At 42.4% G+C, this 18,022-nt stretch overlaps 1 protein-coding gene across 2 annotated transcripts in view; it reads right to left on the bottom strand.

Moving 5' to 3' along the window:
* Positions 1–18,022, bottom strand: part of PLCL2 (phospholipase C like 2) — a 159,532-nt gene that overhangs the window by 58,565 nt on the left and 82,945 nt on the right. For both annotated transcript variants that reach the window (XM_036431568.2, XM_045579314.1), the window contains exon 2: positions 859–3,345. In XM_036431568.2, coding sequence (XP_036287461.1) covers positions 859–3,345 — 2,487 coding nt within the window. The remainder of the gene's footprint in view (positions 1–858; positions 3,346–18,022) is intronic.

The following is an 18,022-nucleotide window of genomic DNA, read 5'->3' as shown; positions in this document are numbered from 1 at the left end:
ATACAAGAAGAAACTGTGTTTCATGTACTCACAGCTGTACACTGACTTTTGCCCCACCCTGTATAATCACACACACATATCATCAGCTAATACACATTTATTAAATAAACACATACTGAGCAGCTGTCATGCTCACAGCACTTTTCACTCAGGGATGGGTTAGGGCTGGTCTCCCTGTGAAATCCCCTCACTGCCCACTTCTGCGTCACTCATGGGTCCTAGATACTGCCAGACAGGTGGACGATCCTTAATTATATACATCATCCCTGATTGCTTTTAGCCATTATATAATTCAGTGGCAATCATTAGGCTTATAATTGATACACACACCACCCGCCTTTTACTTAAACAATTAAATAGCTGTCCTCCTACAATCCAGAGGAGGCTCAAAAGGCAAACACATTGGCTTATTTATTGCCATTTTCCTCACAGAACAGCTCCATAAAAAAGAACTGGAACACATCCCTTTCATTCTAATAGGTCATCAATTTGTGTCCCAGCTAAGGAATATCCAGAAAAAAACCCCAGAGATTCCCATATACACTACCAGAAAAATATGGGGTGCTATTAAGCATTAATTAAAAGGGACTAACATGTGGAGTGTGAGACAACAAGGGGGCTGGTTGATTTGATCATGTTATCAATATTCTCAATACCAACTATGGTTTTGAAAATCTAAATGATAAAAAAAAATGAGACTAGTGGTAAAAATTCTAATAAGCAACTGGAATTTACAAATAATTTAAAATCAAATATACTATGGCAAAAAAAAAAAAAAGCTCTCCAATATATTCATGAACTACGTGCATGCACTAAGAAGGAAAACCACTGGGTAAATGCTGAAACACACGAACGTACCTGCATGTTCTCTCTCAGATCTGTGGCATCCCGTATAGGGGGCTGGGCATTCTTGAATACCTCGTCTACAGTTTTAATCCACAGTGTTCTCAAAGATGCGTATTCCCTGGACTTCTTCCCTTTCCTCACAGAAAGGCCCCTTTTGTGAGGTTTCCCTCCTCCTCTTCGGTTAGTAATCGCCACGTGGACGAACAAAGAGGCGTGTGCTAGGACCTCCCCAGTCAGCGACTGCAGGGGCACGTGGCGGTAGCCCGTCTGTAAACATTCAAAGGGAATCGTGTACTGGCCGATAAATTCGTCCCCAATGTAGTCATCGTCTAGTACCACAAAGCGCACCATGGCCAGTTCCGGGAGGTTGATTTGAAATTCAAAGCTTTCGTCAAAGATGGGAGTGTCTCCGTTCTGGTGCACGGTTTTTGTCCTCTGTTCTGCACAGTCGGCAGGGATGCCGTGAATTTCCACGTAGACATAAGGATCCACCACGTCACCCTTGGCACCGGACCCCTTGGGTTTGGGGAAGTTCTGCCCGCTGATGATCTTGATGTGAAGCAGCTGAGGTGAGACGCCAGGGACCGAGTCTTTCGTGTTGGCGCTGAAGAAGGAGACCTCCTCCCTCATGATGGCTGGCCGGAGGACGTAGCCACAGTTCCCGTTCTGACTGAACCAGCCGATGTTCAGATCCATCATCAGGCCCGGCGTCTGAAAGTTCATGGCCACGATCTGACAACCACATTTCCAAAAATCTTGAGGGTTCATGTTGCTGGAGTCAATCCTCATGGGGCTGGGGAAAACCCGGGCGAGAAAGCGCTTGTTGTAGTTGACAAAGTCCCCCGGATTCTCGTTGGCGTACTTGCTGGCGAGCACTTCGTTGAACGAGCAGACCTCCCAGTACTTCTGAGCCTGGAAGGACACCTGGAATTCCTTGAACTGGACTGACTTGCAGATGCTCACCAGCTCGGACAGCTCTTTGCAGAGCTGAAACCGCTTCGCAGGCGCGCTGTTGGGCTGCTCCATGTTCTCCTTCCCCATCCTCTGAGACATTTCTGCTCCTTCATCTTCATCCGTCACGTCTCCTTCCATCCCAGAGCAGCTGGAGGACAGCTTCTTCGCTTTGATGAGGATCTTCCCTTTCAGGACGTCTGGGGATGGGAGGTAGGTGTCCTCCACGTTGGGGGATGTTGTATAGAGCTTGTCTTCTAAAATCTTCTTCATGTGCTGGACCATCACCTTCTGCTGCTTAATGGAACAGTGGTTCTCTAAGCACAAGATGAGCGGGTACTCTGAGGCGAAGAACGCGTACTTGTTGATAATGTCAATGACGCTGCGGAAGACTATCTGAGAGGTCATGGTGTGGCCCGTGTAGATGACAGGCTCGTTGTCTGGCCCGTCCCATACGTCTAATTCAACGCTCCGGCAACCCATTTTAAGAGCCCGGATGTACCCTGTGATATCAGAGGGGCCTCGGAACTGATCCTCTATTAAGTAGGTATTATGAGATGAGTTTATAAAGTAATGAGACAAAGGCTGCTTCATATCCTGGCAGACCTTCTTATGTTCCGGGTCAAATATGTAACAGTCGGGGGACATAAGGTAGTTAGTGAACCCGTCTATGGAGAGCCAGCCCTTTTCCTGGCCCTCTTTGGATGGCTCATATTTGTGAATGATTTCAAGGCTTATTTCCTCATTTATGTGTGCCACACCCTGCTCTGCCTCAAGAAACATCATAAGGTCCTTGGTATCAAGGAATTCTTTATTGCTTGAAAACTGAACTAAAAGGAAATAGATTTCGGGTCTCGTACAAAGCTCATGGAAAACCTCAACAAATTCTTCCCTTGTCACTTCAGTACCAGCTGTGTCCTTGGATTTGTGCAATTCTTTGAACTTAAGCTCAATTTTGCTGGTTTTTAAGCCAGGATTGAGGTTTCTGATGCACTGCACCGCATTACACAGAGTTATGTGTCCGAGGTTATCTACATCAATGTCACTAAACATCTGCGAAACCCAGGAAGTCCTCATGTTGTCCTGGCTACTTTCTAACATATCAAGTGTATGTTTTCCATAAGAAATTAGGTACCGCAGTCCCGTGACCCAGATGTTCGCAACATCTGCCGAGTTGGCGACCAAATCAAGTGACTCATAGTTCTCGCCATATATGATGGAAAACGCACAATCTTCAGATATCTGGTCAGAAATGCCATTGCTGCGGAATATGTCTGTGTTCTTTCCTGTTCTCACTTCCTTGATGGATTTAATATCAATCTTGGCCTTCTCGGAATCCTTCTTGGATGGTTCCCACCTCAGGCTCTGCATGTCGGCATCCAATAGAAAATACCTATGGTAAATTCTGGAGTTGGAGCGGACCTTTTTGAGCTCTGAACCCTCGACCATTGAGTTGATGCAGTCACTCGCACTGCTGATCTTCTTCTCCGTTGGCATGCTGCTGAATGAGACTGTCTTTTTCCGTTCTCTTTTCTGTTTTGTGCCATCCTAAGAGAAAAGGAAATAGTGTATCAGAATGACATAAACATAGGCTTCTATGTTCAAGACTAGGAATAAGTATTTAATTGTCTTGAGAGAAAAAAAATCATACTATTAGGACTTCCTATTCCATGTCCTATGATGAATGACACTCATTGACTTCTAAAGTTTAGAAGTGGTCTTGGCATTTCAGCTGAACACAAAGAAGAAATCATTATTGAATAATTGCAATTCACAGGTACCAAGAAACACAATTTCAGTAACACCCAATAAAATCTTGTATAGAGCACTGGCTGTATAATTTGCAGGCCTCGGGGGAAAATGGAAATGCAGAACTGCTTAAATTATTAACAATTCAAGAAGCTAAGAGAAGAACAACAAGCCATGTGCAGGGCCCTTCGGAACAGGGAAGCCTACATGTGCACAGGTCTGACACCCACGAGGCAGCCTGCTTGTACCTACATTTCCTACACACATGTTTCTCAGAGGGTTGTCACTAGACCACTTGCCTCAGAACTACCTGGATAAAATGCAGATTCCCCACGCTCATGGTACCACATCTCCAGGGGGCGGTGCCCAGGAATTTGCATTTTAGGCAACACTCTAGGTGATGGGGACACACACTAAAGTTTGAAAACCACTTCCTGACCACTCTGACTCACTACAATGTCTAGGCTATTTCTGGAAACTATATAGAACAAATGACCAAAACCTGCTCAGCACGAACCAGGTAATAAATAAGTAGACACTGGGATTCCAGCAGAAATCCCTGGCCCTCCCGAATCTTATATTAGACTAATCCAGGTCCTAAATACGTCGAAAGATATGGCTGCAGTTTTGTTAAGTCTGAGTGGGACACCTCAATTACAAGTGCAGCAGGAGGTGCCTCTAAAATTCCAGAGTTGATTTAATAAAGCCAATTACCACGAACCAGGCTAATGCTCAGGATGTGTCAGCTAAGTACTTCCAACATTAACAGATTATTAACACTACCAAGTGAAAAATTACAGGCAGCATCTCTTCCTAAAGAAGTTTACACCACCGGAAACACCATCTTCAACTTTCCTACACAATGGAACAGGTGCCCTCCTTAGGAGTGGACATCACATCTACCCTGTTTTCCCAAAAATAAGACAGTGTCTTATATTAATTTTTTCTTCCAAAGTTGTGCTAGGTCTTATTTTCAGAGGATGTCTTATCTTTCCATGTTCTAGGTCTTATTTTCAGAGGATGTCTTATTTTGGGGGAAACACGGGTATGTGTGGATGTAAGTCCTTTCATGTACGGATGCCTTTATTATCTATAATAATAAAAGCATAATATGCTAATTAGACCGGACAGCCAAACGACCTTCTGGATGAAGCTGGGGCTGCAAGGGCTGAGGCAAGCGGCCATGGAAGCCAGGGCCGAGCCCCTGGCATGAATTTCGTGCACCAGGCCTCTAGTTTAAAATATAATTGCTCAAATGACCTCACAACACCTTTCACAATTTGTTGTTGTTGTTAATCCTCACTCTAGCATTGATTTTTATTTTTTATTTTAGAAAGAGTGGAAGGGAGTGGGAGAAAAGCAGGGAGAGGAAGAAGTAGAGGGAGAGAAAGAGGGTGAGGGAGAGAGAGGTACCTAACTGATCGCTTCCTGACTGTGCCCCCACCGGGGCGGGGATCAAACCTGCAACTCAGGCATAGGCCCTTGACTTGCAATCAAACCCGAGACCCTTCAGTGCACGGGTTGATGCTCTAATCACTGAGTGATACTGGCCAGAGCAACACCTTTCACAATTGGAATTTGTGATGAAATTTCAGTAATTGATTATATTCAAAAATAAGGAGGAGAGATGGAGGTTGGGATCATATAACTTCCGTGGCAATAAAGAAAAGAGCATGGCCCTAGCCAGTTTGGCTCAGAGGACAGAGTGTCAGCCTACCAACTGAATGGTCCCAAATTGCAAATTCCAAAAGCAATTTGCAGAAGGTAATTAAGCTTAAACTTTAAATCATATGGATATCATTTCCCTCAAAGTTTCAAAAAGAACCATAGAGGCTTTTGTGATTTGAATGCCAACATAAAACATAAAAGCCACAAGGCGGAGTACTTCTTTACAACTGCAACCTCAGAATAAAGTGCAAAGACATAAAAACTGTGGTAATTACATCCATAAGATATATTGTATTATAACTGCTCCAAAACCTAATGCACAAGAACATATATGCCCAGGTTTCGGGCAAGGTCCCCAGTAGGAGGTGTGCAGGAGGCAGCCAATCAATGATTCTCTCTCATCATTGATGTTTCTATCTCTCTCTCCCTTCTTCTCTGAAATCAATAAAATCATATTTTTTTAAAAAAGCAAGAAAATGTTATACAAAGGCAATGCTAACTTTCCTGCCCTGGGGAGAATATATTTTTAATAGAATCTCTAAAAAGCAATAATGCTATTCTCTATGTCTCAATTTTTTTTAAAAAATATATATATATTATTGATTATATAGAGAGAGGAAGGGAGAGAGATAGAGAGTTAGAAACACTGATGAGAGAGAGTCATCAATCAGCTGCCTCTTGCACACCCCCTAATGGGGATATGCCCGCAACCAAGGTACATGCCCTTGACCAGAATCGAACCCGGGACCCTTCAGTCCCCAAGCCAACGCTCTATCCATTGAGCCAAACCGGTCTCAGCTCTATGTCTCAATTTTAAAAGCACTTTTACTTTTTGACTACCTAAACTTCAAAAGCAATTTGCAGAAGGTAATTAAGCTTAAATTTTAAATCATATGGATATCATTTCCCTCAAAGTTTCAAAATGAACCATAGAGGCTTTTGTGATTTGAATGCCAACATAAAACATAAAAGCCACAAGGCGGAGTACTTCTTTACAACTGCAACCTCAGAATAAAGTGCAAAGACATAAAAACTGTGGTAATTACATCCATAAGATATATTGTATTATAACTGCTCCAAAACCTAATGCACACATTTTATTCTACCTATTCAAGCAAGCTGGCATAAAATTTATAACCAGCCAGGCATAAGAGCATGAAACAAATGTCTACATTTCCTATTTTCTGAATGAAGGCTGTCTTTATCTTTAAAACATGTACACAACACTTACTTTTAATAAAAGCAACATATCAATTAAGGAAAATTTATCTTTATAAATTATACCCCAAAAGTGCTACTAGAAAAATAAGTCACAAAGATAAATGCTTATTCATTAAAAAATAGATCTCATTTTTCAATGCTGTAATCTTTCATTCTGTTATTTTAAACGTATTTGACCAATCGTCAACTACCACTTTCTAATTTATTACAAATGATCTATGGTAATTTCATAGGTCTCTTTGTTCTAAGAGAGGAAAAGTCAAATTGCAAAGTAGGTTAATAACAATAACATATATGCTCACATACCCACATCCGTGGGGAAGGCAGTTGGCAGCTTAAACACCATGCTTCTAGCTTTAAAAAACATTGCTTTGCTTTTCACAAGCCAGCCCAGGCCATGACCAGTGACTTCAGACCATCGGTTGCAGACATGTGAGCATGCTGGTCACCCAGGCTGCTGCAATGACAGCAGGGTATCCCCTTACCAGACACTTCCTGTCTCTTCTTCCCCTCCGTCTGCTGTTGTCTAGAACCACCCTGTTCTCTCCACAGCACTGAGGCCTGAATGAGAAGGTTTGTTTCTCCTGGCTTGCTAGCAGATAAAGCTATCAGGAAACACTGATCGAGGAGTGTTTAGAGACCAGAAAGAACTCATCACTGGATGGACCGGAATCACTGGGTGGAAGCAACAGTTGGATGGGAAGGCAAGCTGGTCCTCACTGCCAAGAGGAAAGGGAAGAGAGGACAGAGGCAGTGGTGTGGGAGGGAAGGAGAATTGAGGTTCAACAGCAGGAGATCCAGGCCCTCCAGGCGCCTGACTCTCAGAATCCTTATCCCACTCCTGCTCATCTGCCTGGCTCTCACTTTTTCACCCAGTGGTGATCAGCTAAGCAGCTGGCCAGTAGCAAAGCTGGGAACTATTTTCTATGTTGCCTCTTAATATTAGTTTAAATATAGCAATGAAAAATGATTCAACTACATGTGCCATACATGCAGTATTTTTAACTAAAAGAAAACTAAGTACATATAACTTATATGCATTAATCACTAAAACCAAAGGAAGAAATTACCCAAGTTTTTGCTAAGATGGAGGTGCTTCAAACTAATTACATAGGGTGTCCCAAAAAAAACGTATATACATTTTAATAGCTGATAGTGCAATTTTTAAAATGAAATGTATTTTAATAAACACTGCCTTTTATGAGTGGTTTGGGCGACATCCCATAGAAATAGTTTCAGAGCTGACTGTTATATTGTAAGTACTTGTCACCTAAACCTTCTCAGTGTGAGAACAACAAAATGTAAACTTGGTGGAGGGGGGTATTTCTGTTGCTCTGTTGGTGCTTACTACCATCAACAGGAAGAACACAAGTCACAGGTTCAGCCTGGACCAAAAGAACCCACCTCCATAGCAACCCTGAAATTTTGAATTCTAGATCAAGATAATCGTAACATTTTGCACTGGAAAGAGGTTTAAAGATTCAGCTATACATTTAACCGACACTTATTTACAGAATAACAATGTTGTACCAGGAGTGACTTTTAAGGAAAGAACGAGCTAGAAAGAGGCTGAGCAAACTTACCATAGCCATTTCAAGAAGACTTAACATTTTACAGGACTTATATTTAACATCAGAAATGGAAGTAGCCATACTGAGCTCTATGGAGAAGCAGACATATTTCTAACAAGACTGCCCACTTTGTGTAATAGAAGCTTACCTCTACCTTTTGGGCATTGAAACTACCATCTGGGACAATTGAGAGGTAGTAGCAATTTCACAAATAGATGTGGGCAATTTCAGAGATTCTCTTCCCGTAGTGAGGTAACCAATAGGTGTGCCTCACTGCTTCTGCTAGGAACACCATGTGTGGCACTGGGCCAAGGCATCCAGCTCATTCTGGAGCCTGGGAAACCTATCTGAGGGTGGAGCCTCGAGAATTCCCTCCTGTATCCTACTGCACTGCTCTTGCATTTCAAAACTGACTTGTTTCCAACTTCTGTGTCTTATTTCCCTGAAACCTCATGAGAAAAATGATAAGTCAATAGCTAGATTCAATGCATTGGCAAAAACAGTGGAGGCATCCAGGCCCAAGTTCAGCATGAGGGTGATCCCGGTGAGGGGGTGGGAACCTAACAATGGGGAAGAGGAGGGAAAGGGGATGTGTGTGGAAGCAGGAGTGTTTCTCCTGCTTTGTTTTGAGTCCAGTTATTTACTTTGATTTATAAATAGCATCAAAGGAGAGCATGAGATCTTTATGTTTACTGAAGAAGGATTAGGATAAAAGAGACTGGAGAAACACTGGGTTAAGGAAATTTATATCCTTAACAAACAAACAAACAAACAAACAAATAAAACCAGGAATACTTGAGGCTCATTAAAGAAGCACAGCAAGGCCTGACCTTCCTTCAGCTCAATAACAGTAACTCTGAATTGAAACAGTACCGTATTTTTCGGACCATAAGACGCTCCGGACCATAAGACGCACCAGTTTTTAGAGAAGGGAAATGAAGAAAAAAAGATTCTGAAACAAATAGTGTCCTAAAATATTTTATGTGCATTAAAACCCAACATCACAGTCATAAACACATATAATCAACCCTGTAAAGTAAACAGCAGCATTTAGAACCATTTTAGAGCCGGGCAAGCACACAGAGACCACACAGAGCCGGGCAAGTAAAAAAACTTTTTTTTTTAAAGTATATGTGTAGGCTATATTTGGACCATAAGATGCCGGGACTTTTTCCCCCCACTTCTGGGGGGAAAAAAGTGCGTCTTATGGTCCGAAAAATACGGTAAGTCATGCCGGGTACATCGGGTTGCTTTGCAAGGTTTTTCACACATCTTTCAAACTCTGATGTGCTGTCCATGATGAGCAAAAAGGGGGAGCAGGAGGTCTGGAGCAAAAGCGGTCTCTCTCTGAAGGTCATTTTATAAGATCTGATAAACTGAAAAAGAATAAAATAACTTGAAGAAAAGCTAGGTACGGTCCAAGACTGCTTTCCACTCACATGGAAGGGCCTTCATTGCAAATATCAGAAAGCCACTTGGCCCACAGGTGCTTCTCCTTGTGGGTCTCCTCCTCCATGATGCCCTCTACTGAATTCCAAAAGCTGACTCCTCCTCAGATGATGGCTTCCAACACAGAAAGCAAAAAGAAAACGTCACTCCCACGCCAACAAGAAAAAGCCAGACTACCTGTAAAATCATCACTTAACTTGTACCCAACAGAGAGCGGTAGCCACAGGCAACCAAGAGAACTGATTCCAGAATGACAAGCCCTTAGAGACCATTTCACGTTTACCAGTAGCAGGGCTTGGGAGGAAGGGGCCAGGTGGAAGCAGGTAAGAAAGAAATTACCGTATTTTCTGGCATATAAGACGACGCCCTAATTTTTACAATTAAAACATAGGTTTAGGCCTATATTCACTGTATAAGACTACCCCCCACTTCCGAGGCAACACCAGTTCTTTTTTTAATAGACCGCCTCTCTGACTCTGGCCAATCCAAGCAGGCTTTTATGCATGCAAATTACACATGTTCTGTACCCGAAGCTACACTGTGTTCCAGTAAAAAGCCTGCTCAGATTGGCCAGAGTCAGAGAGGCGGTCTATTAAAAAAAGAACTGGTGTTGCCTCGGAAGTGGGGGGTAGTCTTATACAGCGAATATAGGCCTAAACCTATGTTTTAACTGTAAAATTAGGGCGTCGTCTTATACGCCCCGTCATTTTATATGCCGGAAAATATGGTAGCTGCAATTTTAAGGAATTCCTAAAGGCCAATTGTGAACTAGCAGGGTTAAATGTTCAGTTATCAGGTTAAGCAGTGTTTCCCAAAGTGTGGTACGCGTACCCCCAGGGGTATGGGAAGAGTTTGGTGGGGGTACGCATTGCACCGGAGTTTGGTGGGGATATGCACTGCACCATGCTTAGCTGCGCCTAATTCTATGTTCTCATGAGTACGAGGGGTACTCAGTGTTACGAAAATTATAGAAGGGTTACACATATGTCAAAAGTTTGGGAAACACTGGTTTAGAGCAACTGGGCACCCCAGACACAAGGAGAATTCGTGCTTTTTTGTAAGTCTCCATGGGTGCTCCTGAGAAAGCTTGGGGACAGAGCAGAAGGGAGAGGCCCTCTCTGGGTGATGCTGCTGCTGGGCACAGCATGAAACTCTGCCTACTTCCCAACCATTCCCTCCTGTGGCAAAAGCCTAAGCCACTAGGGCAAGGTCAGCAAGCGCTCTCTCTCCCGGGGTTCCTGGGGGAAGGGTAGAGGCAAAATCCATCTGCCTGTACAGCCAGGCAAAGATCTACTCACATAGTAGGACGGACCTCTTGGACTCCAGAGCCGGCACCATACAAGCAGAGCTCTGCTACCACCAGGAGGGAGCCAGAATGCTGTCTCCTGCCCACACTCACCACAGACAGCAGGCAGAGCTAGGCTGCCTTGGGGAGCAGAGCAGGAATGCTCAGAAGGTCCCGCCCCTGAGGCCCAGGTGCACAGGGCAGCCTGAGGCCATAACCAGACAGGAGGACCAAGAATGGCCCCGGATTCCACCAGAAGCCTCCTACCAAGAAGCAAGCAGTGTACTTGAGAGAGGGGCGAGGGCGTGGAAGGAGATGCTTTTCTGACCCAGGCCTGCATTTGAAAGCTGAGGGCAGGCCCTAACCAGTTAGGCTCAGTGGGTAGAGCATCGGCCTGCAGACTAAAGGGTCCCAGGTTCTATTCTTATCAAGGGCATGTACCTTGGTTGCAGGCACATCCCCAGTAGGGGTGTGCAGGAGACAACTGATCAATGTTTCTAACTCTCTAGCCCTCTCCTTTCCTCTCTGTAAAAAATCAATAAAATATGTTTTTTAAAAAAAGCTGAAGGCAGCGCAGAGACAATGAGTACTAGTAAACCCTTTCTTTTGGAGAAACACTTTCACTATGACTGAAGTATTTACTCAAAGTAAATTTATAAAGCCAAAATGTACATCTGTGTCCAATGTAAACAGCAATAAAATCCATCCATCAGTTTTCTCCAGTAATGAAAAAATGGTGAGCACTGAGCTCCCATAAACTACACTGGCGCTACTTTACATCCCAGTGAAAACGTTGATGCTAATGAATTTTAATTTATGATCTATAATAATGGTACTTAAGTGAGCCACTTTAGTGTGAAAACTGTCAGTGCTCCTCAGCTGTGTATGTGGTAATTCCTTATCCAGCACATTATAAAGCCTGCTGACTTCCTATACTGCAGAGCTCTTTCCAGATGTGGTTACATAACTGTGTTAATAACTGTCTGGGAAATCAAACTGAATTTCAAAAGGTATGCAAGTCAAATCACACAATGTGAATTTTTAGCTACAAATATGATCAATTCTAAGAATAACTGCACAATCACAATCTTCCCCCCCCCCAAAAAAAAAAATTATACTGGTTTTCACTATTTCAGGATGACTTAGGAGAAAGAATTTATTTTTCTATTTTTTTTATCCTTAAACCTGCCATTGCTTGGCACTGAGAGAAAATTATGACCACTCAGGGGCAGTCGGGCCTCGGGAAGATGGCTTGCAGAGAGATCTGCGCAGAGGAAAAGCCTCTGCCTCAGGCCACATCCACCGCACAGAGAGAACAGTAGCTCTTTCAGTCAGAAATTTTAATATTTTCAAAATCATTCTAAAATAAAAAATTTGTGTGTTTGTGTGTGTGTGTGTGTGTGTGTGTGTGTAGGGAACACAATGAAATAATACAAACAAAAAATAAACAAAATAATGAATCATACAAAGTGGAAAGAGCTTTCTGCAAAATATTATTTTAAGTTCCAAGCCATTCATGAGCCTGTGCTAGTCCAGCCCTCAATTGCTGTCTCTCCTCCAAACGCACACAGTATTTATAGTCTGTACCATGTAATTTAGCTCTTAATTATTGTCTTATTGAGTTCTCTAATTGTCTCATGTGGGCTCGCCTTATCTCTTCAAGTATAAAGTGAACTTTCTGAGGGAATAGGCCATGTCTTACTTGGCTGGACGATGCAGTCAGAACAGTAGCCCCTTTTTGATGACCTGGTAATTTCAATGCTAAAAGGGTCAATCCAACAAGAGAATATAACATTTGAAAATATTGATGAACTCAACATAGGAACACCTAAATATATAAAGCAAATATCAATGAACATAAAGAAAGAAATAAAAAGCAATATAAATAACAGTAGGGAACTTTACTACCCCATTTCTATCGGTGGATAAATCGTCCAGAAAATCAACAAGGAAACATTGGCCTTAAATAACACAATAGGCCAGATGGACTTAATAGATACACACACATTACATCCAAAAGCATCAGAATACGCATTATTCTCAAGCGTGCATGAAACATTCTCCAGGACAGATCATATGTTAGGCCACAAAACAAGTTCTAATAAATTTACAAAGACTGAAGTCTTACCAATCATCTTTTCCGACCACAATCGTATGAAGCTTATTAAGAAGAAAATGAGAAAATTCATAAATGTGTGGAGTTAAACAACATGCTACTAAACAACCAATAGGTCAAAGAAGACATCAAAAGAAAAATCAAATAATAACTTGAGACAAATGAAAATGGAAACACAACATACCAAAATTTATGGAATATAGCAGAAGCAATTTTCAGGGCAAAGTTCATAGCAATAAATGCCTACATTAAGTAACAAAAAAGATTTCAAATAAATAAGTTTATAACTTGATTAAATGGCACACAATGATGCCATTTATTTAGATGGAGAAGATTAAGCCATAGTTCTGTGGTGGAGGAAATCAGTAGTTTTGTTTGGAACATGGTACATTTGAGATGCCTCTAGATATCCAAGTGGAGATGTCGAGTAGGCAGTTTACTGTATGAATCCAGAAATGCGGAGAGAGGTCAAGCCTATAGATATAAATTTGGGAGCCACAGCACATTGGTAGCCACATGAGATTACCCAGCTGCCAAGAAGGAGAGAAGAGAAGATGGCCTAAGATCGAATCTAGTACATTCTAACATTTTAGGTGAGGTAGAAAAAGAGGGACCAGCAGGAGGCAAGAAAGCTGAAGAGGTGACAGTGACTCCAGAACACTGTGGTGTTATAGCCAAGAATGAAGTTGTTTAAATACGAACAGACCGGCCAACAGTGCTTCTGAGAGCTCAGGTCAGAATTTAGCGTAGCCTCTGCCAGCTCGCTTACAGTTGCTGTTTGTATGAACTATCTTTTCCCATCTTTTTACTTCCAACCTATTTGTATCTTTGAACCAAAAGTGAAGACAGTTGGGTCTTTTTTTTTTTTTTTTTTTTAAATCCAGTCTGCCAATACCTGCCTTTAATTTGATTACCAAATCCGTTCATATATTATCGTATTAATATAGGGAATTCACATCTGCTACTTTACTTTTTCTTTTCTGTGTCCCTTATCTTTTCATTCCTTTATTCCTTCCGCAATGACTTCTTTGATGTTAAGTTAGTGAGGTATGTTTGAGATTTGACAGCACAGAGTTCTCTGATGACCGTGGCAAGGGCAGTTTCAGGGTAGTAAAAGGGGCCTTCTGGAGCGAGCTGGAGAAGAAAAGGGAAATGAAGGCTGGAGACAGCGAGTGAAGTGAAGGCGTGAAGAGGGAGCCAGGGAAAGGAACTGGTAGAGAGGAAGACAGTGTTTCCTTGCACAGGCATATTGGAGACATCAGAGCAGGTTTCTATGGTGAAGGAATGTGTCCAGGAAAAGGGGGGAAATTAATGATGCACGAGAAAGAGAACACATCTGTGAAGGAGCGAAGTCCTTAGAAAAGCAGGGGAGGAAATCATCAGTAACTTTCCCCAAAGGGTGACTTAGAGCTGATCCTGAGGGAAAATGAAAAGGGAAGGATAATTAAGCTGGGAACAGCACATGCAAAGACATGAGATAGGAAAGAGCCTGTAACATTTGAAGAAGCTCACGTGGTGGGGCAGGATGAGGGAGGCAGGCAAGCGGAGGCTGTGAGCAGCACTGCCAGCCTCTGGGGGAGAAGAGCTGGCACCTCCTCTGAGAAGGCCTCCACAGCCTTGGGGGCTCGTGTTCCTATCCACAGGCAGGAGAAATACAAATATGTACAAAGCTGATAATCGTGTGCATTTTCCTGCGTGTGTAAATACACCGCACCGCCTTTTATGAAGGGTCAACAAACGGATAAGGTCTCATTTGTTTTATAATTTTAAAAGTCACCAGCCATTCATGTAGGTATTTATTTTGTTTCTGCCTCAACAGTCTAATAACACTGAGCTAAAGGATATATGTTTAACTATTATACAGTTTATTGACACACACACACTTCCCCGCTCCCCCCCCACCCCCCGCGAATGAACTCAAAGATTACCACTTGAAGGATCACCATTTCTAACATCAGAGAGAAACCTGAATACTTTAAGAATAACTTTTGAATAGTTATAATTATCTCCAAATGTTATAGAACACAGTTAAAATCCAAAAAGTTTAATTATTGAACAATTTTAAAATTATAGTAAATTATAAACCCTCGGCTTTTCTACTTAGAGGTGTTATACACAAATGAAAGATTTTCTAACACAAACATCACTGGCGTGGCACACACATACCTTCCCAATCATTGTAGTTACTGGACTTACAGCAACAACATACGCTTTATGTCATGCCCACAGGAAGCCCTGTGTTTTTTTTTTTATTAAAAGCCACACTTGGGTTAAGAAATCAATAAAAACGCCAATGCCTACATGGCAGGAATCCATAAGACTCGAGTGATTAATCTAGAGCATTTGCAAAACAGAGCAATGCCAATCTGGATTGCAGGAGGTCCGGGTCTGCCATTTTCCTGAATCATCATGTACCCTTTTAAAACCACAGTCCCTTCAAATTAATTAGCTCATCAAACTGAAATGAAAAGCAGTTTTAAAAACCAGCACAATCTCATCATTAATGCATTTTAAATGGTCTATGCTGCCAGTGACTAAAGCAATTTAACTGCCTCAGTGAAATCTTGTGTCACCATTTCCAGCCCTCATTGCTGTAAACTTAACTACTGGGAGGAAAGGACAAGTAGCAAATGTACAATTAAATCCATGCAACAGGTACAAAACTCATTCTGAATACAGCTTCCTAAACCTGGCTCATGTTTTAAATAGCACAGCACAGCAAGCACCATTAGTAATTGTACAGTACATAAAAGCAAGCAGCTCAGCAATCCTACAAATTCATGCTGCACACTTCAGTTTTGAGAGCCAGATCTAGATGGGCCTTTTATTAATATGCTTCAAGATACTGGTGTGAGAATGAACTATAGGCATTGACAGAGCATGTTAGGTTTTATAGAAAGGTATTATAATGTAAGCTTAAAATGATACATTTAATTAATACTGTATTTTATTTCATTAAAGTCATCCAGAAGCAAAAAAAAGGGGGGGGCTAATTGTACTTGCAAACTATTCACTAAAAGACCTTACAATGCAGGATGCTGTCCTTATTCCAAGAATTGGGCTTCTATAACAACCACTTTTAAACAGTGCTCGGATTTCTGAGAGATTTGAAGCTGCCTCTTCCGTCCATTTGTGTAACTCTGCACTGTCTCCCTAAGGCCCACATTTCTAACGAGAGAGAGAGAGAGAGAGAGAGAGAGAGAGAGAGAGAGAGAGAGAGAGAGAGAGAGAGAGAGAGAGAGAGAGAGAGAGAGAGAGAGAGAGAGAGAGAGAGAGAGAAAATGAACACAAACTATGGAATGAAGCAATATCCCAACAGGAGCTCCCGCTGAGGGGGAAAGACACAAGGTCCCAGCACCCATAGACCACAGGGATGGTGGGACCCACTACCAACTGATAGACCATATTCCCCCAAGCAGAATGACATCTAAATCGGGCACTTTGGGGAAAGAAGGTGGAGATTATTAATAAAAATGCCACCACAACAGGGACTTTTCTGGGTAAATTTCAAACCCTCCTTGAGAGTAACCGTATTAATAATGTGCAAAGGTGTTACTAAGTGACAGGCACTGGAGATAATCAAAGCCTAATCTCAGCTTCATGGGTGTTTCCATGCTGAGGGGCAGGCATGTCTACCTGTTTGTGAGGCCTGGATGTCTTCTTGCCCCGAACCAGTGGCCTAGTCCTGTAGCTACTTTATGTTTATTTCTCAAGGCTGCTCCAGTTCTCCCCACCATCTGCCTCTTTGTGGGATGGACCCTTGGCCCAATCCCGAGTCTGCCTGGCTAGCACTCAATTCCTGCCCAGCTCCCAGCAGCAGCTCCCCTTTGATCTGCATGGACCTTGTTGGGAACACTAAGATACTACCTGTTTGGCTGTGCAGAGTCCTACTCTCCTATGAGTCCCATAAGGTGAATCTCTGCAGAAATCAGCCTGGGTCCACAATGCACCCCTGAACATTGCAAATCAGGTTCCCCATTCTCAATTCCTGCCTCTCCCACCATCTGATCTTCCTGCAATGTCAAAAGGAGAAGCGATACACACATACGTAGGCACTGTGATCCGCTGGATGTGATTAACAGAGGTGTGGGTGACACTGTGGAGAGCAGGCGATATGCCAGGAAGACCTTCACATAGGGAACACAGTTGTTAGAAGGGGATACTGGAGTGCAAGGTCTTAGAGCTGGAGCAAGGAAGTGAGGTACAAGGCAGGGTGAAGGAGCTGATGGAGATCAAGTCATGCCCGCTCCCCACAAATATTCATGTGTATTGTAGCTCTCATTTCAAATTTGAAAAAATGAAATGTATTACACACATTACCACTATCATATATGTCACCACTAACAATCTAGGACTCTGACCCACAGTCACCTCAAAACTCAACTCTCTAAGTTTAGAAACCCTTCATAAGGATGTGCTGAATTGAGTTGGTGGCTCATGGCATTTAATGCATCTAAACTGTTCAATGCAGCAAACAGTTTCTCTTCTAATCTGATTTTATACATCTCTCCTCCTTTCCCAACCTAAATATGATGTAAAGTTCATTTGGGTTTACAGGAAATTTTAATGGCAACACAGAAATCACATTTTGTCCTCTGAAACTTTTAGCTGAAGCGTGTCTATTCCAATTATAATGTTTTTCAAATAATTTCATTGTGCTTTTAAAAGCATTACTGTAGAACATTTTTTTAATTTAATAAGACCCAAACTTGAGATTAAAGGCTTCCAAAGTAAGATAGTACTGGGAGTATGGGCCAATCTACATGGCCTGTATGAGCTTCTTCTGAGCATTCTTACCTCTTGTAGCCTACGACCCCAGGACAGCATGGGAAGTATCCTTGATTTAAGTAATGTAATGGATTTCTTTATAATTCCAAAAAGGAATAAAGTGTGGAAGGGACTAGAATACTCCATGATTGCTCACAGTGCTCAGAAAGATGGTCAGGATGCCAATTCTCACCTGTCACACAGTCAAGCTTTCTAGGCCACATGGTAACTACTGTCCACCTTAACGGCAGTTGTTCCCATGGAAAGGAGAGGCGGGCTGGAACAGGCACTTTATAAGCATTATCTCTTTGAATTCCCAACTCTGTTAGGCAGGGCCTATCACCCCCACCCCCTTTCAGAGGTAATAGTTTGTCTAGGCAGATTGGTTCCTCTTGCAAC

Source organism: Pipistrellus kuhlii, unplaced genomic scaffold (assembly GCF_014108245.1).
Source record: "Pipistrellus kuhlii isolate mPipKuh1 unplaced genomic scaffold, mPipKuh1.p scaffold_m20_p_11, whole genome shotgun sequence".
Lineage (NCBI taxonomy): Eukaryota > Metazoa > Chordata > Mammalia > Chiroptera > Vespertilionidae > Pipistrellus > Pipistrellus kuhlii.
The sequence above is the reverse complement of the archived record's forward strand: the minus strand, read 5'-3'. Positions and strand labels throughout refer to the sequence as shown.